The 9,502-nt window shown below is 41.0% G+C and overlaps 1 protein-coding gene across 1 annotated transcript; it reads right to left on the bottom strand.

Annotated features, from left to right (window-relative positions):
- Positions 1–2,621: 2,621 nt before the first annotated feature.
- Positions 2,622–9,240, bottom strand: LOC118403828 (beta-1,3-galactosyltransferase 1-like). The gene is made up of 2 exons (XM_035802681.1): positions 9,102–9,240; positions 2,622–4,818 (listed from the first exon to the last, which is right to left on the bottom strand). The coding sequence occupies exon 2, from the start codon at positions 4,805–4,807 to the stop codon at positions 3,359–3,361; it is 1,449 nt and encodes a 482-aa protein (XP_035658574.1). The 5' UTR covers positions 4,808–4,818; positions 9,102–9,240; the 3' UTR covers positions 2,622–3,358.
- Between the last annotated feature and the right edge of the window lie 262 nt (positions 9,241–9,502).

The following is a 9,502-nucleotide window of genomic DNA, read 5'->3' on the forward strand; positions in this document are numbered from 1 at the left end:
TGTATAATCACATGGTCTAAATGCATAATTATAACACTTGCCTGATAATATCTACACAATGAGCACGCTATCGGAACGTACGCATGTAAGTTAGTATAGCCAAAGAGCGATTGTTATAATAACAATTGTTATTGGGTTGGCCGATACAATGGTTGATGCTCTGATACAGCAATACCCAAAGCAAGGTGATGAAAGAAACTCGGCAGAAAACAGGCTAGACTATATACCATTTACGTAATAAGTTCTAGAGCTACAATTAATGTATAAACACACTGTGCTACAGGTGGTTGATTGCAACTTTAGCATAACGTATGCATGCCATGAAAAATTGATAAAACTAAGCTTACCGTAAGTTGTAACAAGTAAAACGACTGTCAGGAGCTCCACGCGCTCGGCCAAGAAAGTAATTATGAATCAAGCTATATCAGACAACTTATGCTTGCTTTCAGGTCAAAGGTCACAGAATATGGCGTCTCACTCGTGTTTGAGTTGCACTTCTGCCATTGCATCTAGTTTTGTTCGTTTTTTATTGTTGTTTTAGCTCTAAAAATACTCACATAGAATTTAGAAAATATAAATCATAGGTACAAACCAGGCTGAAAGAAGAAAGACAATAGTAGATATAGAAAAACAGGAACTCAACGGCAGCTTAACCTCTGACCCGGCAGATAGCTATAAAAAAGTTGAAAAACCGGTACAGTAAGACAGCATACTATGTATTGTCCTCCTTTGATACAGAAAAGGATGAAGGAAGACCCTTATTGTACATTATATCCCACTGAGCTAAGTACAGGCTACAGAAAATTGTGTTCATACACATCAAGCTATGCGATAATTGACGCACCTGCTGTGTGCATTTCCCGAATATAGAAAAATATTCAAAATATGACATGTATGTTATGATTTTTATCTAACTATCCGTGTAGCTTTGTTGACGAAATCATCATTTACATGGATAAAATCAACTGAGATGTCCCACTGAGCTAAGTACAGGTTACAAAAAAAGTGTGTTTACACACATCATGATCAAGCTATGCGATAAATTACGCATCTGTTGTGTGCATTTCCCGAATATAGAAAAATATTTAAAATATGACATGTATGTTACTTATGATTTTTATCTAACTATCCGTGTAGCTTTGTTGACATAGTCATCATTTACATGGATGAAATCAACTGAGATGGTTTACACATGCACGGGATGCCAGAGGACAGAGATGTAAATAGAAATATCTAAGTGGACACCTAAAAAGAAAAGTTCAGCAGGCACACAAAGAAAGAGATATCACTGAGACCAAACTTCAAGTCAGCAAAAATGGCGGATGAGAAAATAGTGTGCAGAACGTTTTTACTAGTACATGTATTACAAGGCTACTACAGACCAACAAGCCAAAAGAAAAATGAAGCCAGTAATCTACACTAGACTTAATGATAGATAGTTTTATTGCACAACAATTGTACGGGGTACAAAGTATGGCATCTACATAACTACAGTTCTATAACTTAACGCTTATCTAACTAATACAGAAGTTGTAGTATGGGATAAGTTTCTTGCAGTTATTGGAGGCTTTTACGATCATTGGAGGAATTTCTAATGTCTAAACCTTCTTTGATATATTTTCCTATATCTGTCTTGCAGGGATTGTCACATGTCATGATGTATTTGAATTTGAACTTCAGGTCCATTGAGGTAAATCCTTGTGTATAAGATGAAAGCCTTGTGTACAGAGAATTTCTTATATCAGAATATTTGGGACATACAACCATAAGGTGATATTCGTCTTCAATTAGCTCTGGACAGAATGGACAAACCCTCTGATCGATAGGCATTTTTTGGAATCTCCCGGTTTCTATATTTAATTTGTGACAGCGAATTCTGAGATGTGTGATTGCCCTACGAACGTCAAGGCTCTTTCTGGTTGAAATGTAATTTTCTTGCTTGTAATGCTTGTTCAATGTAGAAAGAGAGGAGAGATTGGAATTGTTTCGAATATGTGCTCGATGCTACTGCAGTACTTACAACACTCAATAGGATCGCTGTTGAGTGGCGAAAACTGCTGCCTTTGCCCTGGTACTCGAAAATCGACACTCCATAGTCTATGAACAAACGTTGTCCAAAAGTATACCAGATCTTTGCGAATTCTAATCTGCCTACATCAATAAGTTTGTTACGACTTTTTAGATTGCTTTATATATCTTTTTGTCCGCGCGTGTGTGTGTGAGAGAGAGAGCCCGTGTGTGTGTGTGTGCGTGTCCGTGTGTGTGTGTGCTTGCGCGTTGGTGTGCGTATCCTCTAACATTCTTCTTATGATTTTCAATTTCTTGGATTTTACCCCGGGAAGATATCAAACTAAGCCTACTTGTTTCAAGGTTGTCCTGTTCATCGTTGAGTTGAATAATAATGTCAATAAATTTCTCAACTAATAATGTTTGTTTGCATCATGTATTAATAATCCAATTTGAAGATGATGGCGATACCAATATATAATGATCTTCCATTTCAGCTCTACCAATGAACCCAAAATACATACATACTTATACTCATCCTCAGTTAGATTCATTAAGTCCGAGAAGGACCGTTGTTTTCCTTAATGATCTTTTCGGTAGTAAGGACAAAAGTTAACAATTATACTTTTTAATACCCTGTTTATTTACATCCACAAAGTTGATAAATGTCAACAACATAATCTATCAAATTTTCACTTACATGCCTTGAGTCCATATGTTTCAGTTATGTATCACATTTTATGGGTTTTCACTGTTGTGTAGAATAATGGTGCGTACGAAGATATATCTGGATGGGAGAACGGGGCATCATCTTGACTGTATTTACGTGATCTCGAATGCGCTACCGGTCCAAATGAACCGTTGGTGTATTTCAGCGGATTGACACAATTTCTATTACATCATCACATTGCATCACAACGTTATGTAAAGTTACAAGCACACTGGCGCATTTAGAAAACGTATAACGTTGAAAGATTATGCTTAAACACAGGACTGTCCAATTTCTAGCTATTTGATACAACAGACTCCAAACGTTACACTTTCACCTTCCACGGGACTCTAAAATCATATGAAGTTTCGCGTGTAAGGAAGTTCATAGATTCAGATGCACATGTTCAACGACACGTACAGTGGGTAATTCTATGCTAAACCTGAAGGCCTCTGATACATAAATAAAACGCTTCTGGGCATGTATAATCGCCTTGGTGTAAACCATGGTCTAAAAAGTAAATGGCTTTTACCTTTGACATATTACCCAATAATGCATTTCGCTACGCCTGCGCATCTGGAACCAGCCCTTTTCCTACCGAACGACTTTCTCATGTTACATGTTCACAGACGATATCAAGTTTCAGCAGCTCGTGAGCGTGTTCCATAAGTACCACATGTATTCATAAGCCTTCACCCAGTGCGACGCCATGAGCCAGTCGAACTGACAGGAGTCTATGTGGGTATACCAGGGTACGAACCCCCCGTGATGCACAGGCTCAACACCAAGTTTCTCCATACAAAGTCCAAGAAACGCGTCCTCTAAGAAAAGATACTTGATCGTCTCAGAAGTCTCGTACAGAACCTTGGTGAAGTCATTGGAGATGACGTAAGCAAAGCCGCAAGGATACTTGGGATAGGAGTCACGTGGGTAGTCCTCGTACTTGACGTACCACTTGTTCCATTGGCTCATGGGATCGCGGATAGGCTTGGTGTCCACGTACACCCACCCAGTCACGTGGCGTCTGACGTGTGCCTTGTGTAGACCAATCAGATGCCGCGCTATGCTGAAGATGTTGACGAAGGTGTCGTCATCGGCCTTCATGATGAAGCGAGCCTGGGGACAGTACTGGAAAGCCCACTTCCAACACATCACCGTCTTCAAGGTCAAGTTGTGGTACGAGTCGACAAAATCTTCCTGTATGATGTCCTTGAACTTGTCGTTTTCCTCCACAAGAGCGGCTTGCGCGGCCGCGTCGTCCGTGTGTCCGATGGCGAATACCGTTTTAAAGATGACGCCGGGGATGTTGGACTCGTTGCCCCAGGTTTTACGGATGGTTTCCCGTTGTACCTGCCCCTGGGGGGTCGTGGTGACGAGGATAAGTAGAAGAACGTCTCCATCCCCACACTTGTCAGGGTTGTTGATGATGAAGTTGAAGTTGTGGGGATTGATTTTGGGCCCGGTTGTTTGGAATGTCGCTTGCATGGATGGAGTCGAAGCTATGGGTCTCTGGACGGCTGTTGTTGTAGTTGTTACGGCTTTAGAAAGTGCTTTAGTAGTTGTTGTCGTCTTTGGAGCGAGTGTTGTATTCTTTTCCACGTCCATTTTCACCAAGGAAACGTTGTGTAGATCTTGTGATTCACTCAATGTCTTTTCCGCGAGACGCTCTGAAAGATATTGTGGTTCTCTTAAGGTCTTATCCGAGAGACGCTCTTCAAGATTTGGTGACTTGTTAAGATTATTGTCAACGAAACGCTCTTCAGGATTTTGTGGATTACTCAGTGCATTGCCAGCTAAGTTTTCTTCCTTTGTAATATCTTCACTGTGTTTTTCAAAGTTCTTGGCGACGAAATGTTCTTCAAGACCCTCGACTGCTGGGACGTCCTCAGCCGGCTCGATTTCCGGTTCCTCTCGTGACGCGAGGCTCCTGCGTACTACGTCATGTCCGCGCCTAACTGACGTCATCTTCCTCTCCAGTTGGTGCATGCGCTGTCGCAGCGTGAGGAGGTGGAGACAGGCGATCATCAGACTGAAGAGCAGGACGGCGTTAAACCCGGACCGGAGGTTCCCCATCTTAAGGTTTACTCCCATCTCCTCTCTCTCTGGAAAGAAGAAAGGATTCTTTTTAGTTAGAGTTCTACGACCTTGTGTCTTCGTCAAGCAAAGTTGCATCATCAGAACGTACATGATTTGCAAGGCAGTCTGTTATTAGCATATTAGTCATACGAATTCATGTATGTCCTCTCTTCGAATCACATATAATGTATGTTGCATATATAATCCTTATTCGGGAAGCTATTGTAGCATTCCCAATGCAAGCATGTGGTTTCAAAGATTACATAACTTATGTTGATATCAACCGTAATCTAATGTGCATCTGTCACAAATATGAATATGCCATCATTTACCACTGAAGTGGATGATCCAGCAAATACTGATTAGCACTTTAGAATTTCAATGCATCAACTGCTGCTATTTTCAATCCCATCTTGTAATGATGTAGATATACATTGTACAAGCTCATGTCTCATTCATGATCAGTACACAGAACAAAGAAGTACAATGTTTGCTTCACATTCTCACCTGCCTGCCTACTACTAAGTACTATTCTTATATCAACTGTTCAAAGCATTGAACTGTTGGTAGGGTGTGACTGAAGTAATTCTATTTTGAATTTCGTAACCAAGATGTCCGATCGAAAAGTTTGTGCCTTTTGAGGCCCCGGGATAGGGCGTATTTGAGGCCCTGGGCTAGGGCGGAATGACTCAACGGTGGGAGCCGTCATAACCGTACCAGGTAGAGCATTCCTCCGGGGGAATGGTACGGGGATTTGAGCATTTGTTTGTACCTGTTCTATCGTTTTCAATCGTAAACAGACAACAAAGCGAGAAGCACTAGTCGTATCATTACTGATAACGCTGCTGTGTAAAGACTAGACAATAATAGAGACAATCACAGTCATAGTAAGGCCATGTTGATTTGATTATATGGATGACATCCTCTGGGAACTCCAAAACTGATGCGAGCGAGCGAATAAAAAAAAAGTTTGGCCAAAAAAAAAAGTTGCCTTCAGTATGAAATCTAAGTGGTTAGGAAGGTTGAACAAAGGACTAACAAGAGTTCGTAGACCTCAGGCCTGCATGAAATGTATTGGGTTTCTGTAGACCTATTGTGTATTTTTGCCTTTTTGTCTATGGTACGTGGTTGGAAAAATGAGCTTTTTACCGTGTTGGTTGTGCACCATGCAAAAGTCTGACTCTGAAATTCCATTTTCTGAATTTGTAAGTTTGGACATGGATGAACATTACTTATTTTGGATTTCTTAAGTATGTAACCAACCACAGTACTTTGAAGTTGTTGAGACGCTACCTTTTTTTGTCTCAGATGGCCCATGCACATGTAGTTACTCTGTCACATGATATACTAATATCTTCCTATTTCAATGTACTGACCTAATGCAGCTGCTAAGTCTCCTTGGTTTGTGTTCTTCCAATGATATTCATTAAAGATTTATTTCTGGGGTGTTATTCACTTGACATCGGAATGTTACTTGCATAATTTGACCAATGATACTTTTATCTGTAGTTCCATAGACATTAGACAATATGAATAGTGGTAGCCCCCATGCAGCAGCAACAGTTAGTCCCCAGGGTGGTATGATATTTTCATTCAATCCATCCAACCCAAACCTAAATCTCCTGTAGTATCTAAGCCAAATTTAACAGCACAATTTACTATGAAAAATGTCCTTGTCAATCCCATTTATAGATGGCAAGCTGCTGACAATGGAAGCTTTGAAAAGTTCAGAAGCTGTTGTAGTCAGAGCAAACACCCAGCAAACATCCCCGCAAACCAATGAGCAGTTGCTTAGAAGGGGAATTTCATCATATATTTGCCGCGACAAAATGCAACAAACGATACTGAATTCAAAACAGAACAAAGCTAAGCCTCCACCACTTAACCCTGCCTGTACCATAGATTAAGCAGGCCCAAAAACCAAGCGAATATGACTAGCCCAAAACAACAAATTACCTGTATACAGTATGGAAATGGCATTACCAAAGAAACAAAAAGAAACACAGGACAAATCATACACGTACCTTTCTCTTATGCCCACACTCTATACAGTTCTCCTCCACATTAGAAAATTGCATCTTCTTCTGTTTAAGTTCAAGTTCAACCATGATTGCCAACAGGGTAAAGGAACTTGTACCGGAACTTAAAACTCAGTACTATACAGCTCTAGAAACACCACAAAGAGTAATAAGCAAACTCCAATTATACCTGACCAACAGATATATAATCTTGTACACTCCCGTCATCTGGCAAACTGTCAGTGCCACTAAGTAACCTGATACATTGAAGGTGGCCCAGGCCAGATGATGGTTCTACACCCAACCATAATCTGTTTTTAAAACCAAGCAGATATTGGGAGGATGCTCCAACCACACAAAAACAGGGTCAACCTATACAGTATCAAGTTCAAGCACTAGGAGGCCCAAAATCAAACCTGACCACCAGGACACCACAAACAACTCACGTACCAAATAGCAACATAATGGTACCTTGCGTTCCGGAGATACAGCGCACGCCCCGTGCCCGTACAAAAGGTAACCTAAAATGTCAAGTTCAAGCACCAAGGGCGCCAAAATCAAAATTGAGCATTATTCAGCCACCGCCGACACATGTGCCAAATATCATTGCGCCAGCACCAGCCGTTCAGAAGATATAACTCCGGAAACACCCCTCCCGGACACAAAATTCGACCTGCCGGGTCAAGTTCAAACGCGACAAGGCCCAAAGTCAATCCTAGGCAACAGGCAACAACCCCCCACCCATGCACCAAAAATCGTCGCAATGGCGCGTATCGTTCCGGACACACAGCGCCAAACGTGCCCCAAAAACACAAAAAATGCCACCTTCAATGTCAAGGTCAAGTGCCAGGAGGCCCAAAATCACACCTGAGTGTCAGGCTACCACCCCCAACCCACGTACCAAAAATCGTCGTGCTCGCACCATCCGTTCACGAGATACAGCGCCCTACATCCCCGGCTACCGAAAAGTTTCCACCAGCATCAAAACCATACCTGCATACATGCAGGTAAAAACACATAGTATGGTATACCAACAGTTAAGTATAGGGACCAGCACATCGTACGAGTGCAAAACTTTTTTTTCCTTCTTGGACCGATCCGAAAAAACAGGCCTGAAAAAAAATCAGTGGAACGGGTTTCACCAATTAAAAAATGGACACACTATGTAGGCAGGCATTTGGGGTCTTACCGGGCCAAGAAGGCAACAAGAGCGTCGAGTAGAGTTTATAGTCATTTGTACCAAGTTTCTACAGTCAAAGGTACAGAGACAGCCTTGATTACATCGAGATGGGATTTTAAAACGCCAGTGGGCGTCGGATAATCCACCAAACAGTTTTCTTTGTAGCAAATGACGATTTAACATTGTTTTGAGTATTGCCAATTCTCAAGTTTCCACAGACAGCCAGGTCCAGGTTCAGGTCCGGAAAGGATCCTCTGGACCTGAACTGGGCCTGAATTTTCTGTACTGGTACCTACCCCTACCAACAATAGATTTTTTTTCTTTCTGTCCTTTCAGTTTCACATCTTATTCTTAACTTTAGATTTACTTTGGCATTCTATGGCATTAGTTATCTGTTTTTTAATACTTTTTTTCAATCTACGGCATATATGTGCTCATTTTACAGCTGCTTTGCACAATTTACTGTGTGGTCGAAAACTTTTTTTTTTTTGGAAACGGCCGAAAATTGATGCGAGCGCGGATGTCATCCATATAATCAAATCAACATGGCCTAAGGGAGAAAATAGCTAGCAGTTTGCTCCCCTGGGACACTTGTAATTAGAAGGGCTTTAAAATGTTAAGAACGAAGCTACTAGTCATGTCGATACTCATCCAGGTAAAGAGATACTCTATAAAAAAGTTACAAAACAAAACTTATTCAGTTGCTTGACTAACTTTTTGTACAAGAAGCTACAAGTTTTGGTAGACCAAATGTCAGACTACGTCACTGGTGGGTGATACCAAATTAGAAGGGACATTTCCGCAATTACGCAAGAAGACCACATGTTGGGCTATACATTCATAATTCCGTACATGAAACATCGATTCGATCTTTTATGTGGTGAGGATAAACTATAGATTAGGAATCATTTGTTGTATAAATCTCAAATAGTTTTCAGACGTTTCGACACCAACATTGACAAACCGATCATTTCTATATGCTCATAATGTCAAATCCAATCATACAACAACACATATCCTCATGTTTTACAAGTCTACTTGCGAGTTTTGGTGACATCTGCTCAAGAATTTTACTGTAAATAATCACATGTTAAAAATGTATTATTCTCACCTTAGTGGCGCCAAGGAGTCGAAGCAGACGGAAAAGACGAAGTGAAGAAAATGACAGCCAACTTGTAAGCTGGAATCAGCCGCGCCCGTGTTCTGCGTCTGCGACCTACATGTAGTAGTCTGACATCCACTTGTCCAAGTTTCGGAGCAATCCATTGTATACGTGGGGGAGGAGGTTTATAACTTACGTTATCTACCGAACGCGTCTCTCAAAAACTACATTACAAATGTAACATTGAAACAATTTGGCTGACATGTAATGATATACGTATGGAAATTATACTTATTGTACGTATTGGTTTATGTGGCATTGCAGAAAAAAACATCTTGCCACCCCGTGGTACTTTAAGTAAACCGTCCCACTGGAAGCAGAACAAAGGGTTCCTTTTAGACAAAACTGGA

Source organism: Branchiostoma floridae, chromosome 16 (genome assembly GCF_000003815.2).
Source record: "Branchiostoma floridae strain S238N-H82 chromosome 16, Bfl_VNyyK, whole genome shotgun sequence".
NCBI lineage: Eukaryota > Metazoa > Chordata > Leptocardii > Amphioxiformes > Branchiostomatidae > Branchiostoma > Branchiostoma floridae.

Excerpts from the sequence above, each read along its gene's own strand:
- LOC118403828 (XM_035802681.1), bottom strand. The coding sequence starts at position 4,807 with ATGGGAGTAAACCTTAAGATGGGGAACCTCCGGTCCGGGTTTAACGCC.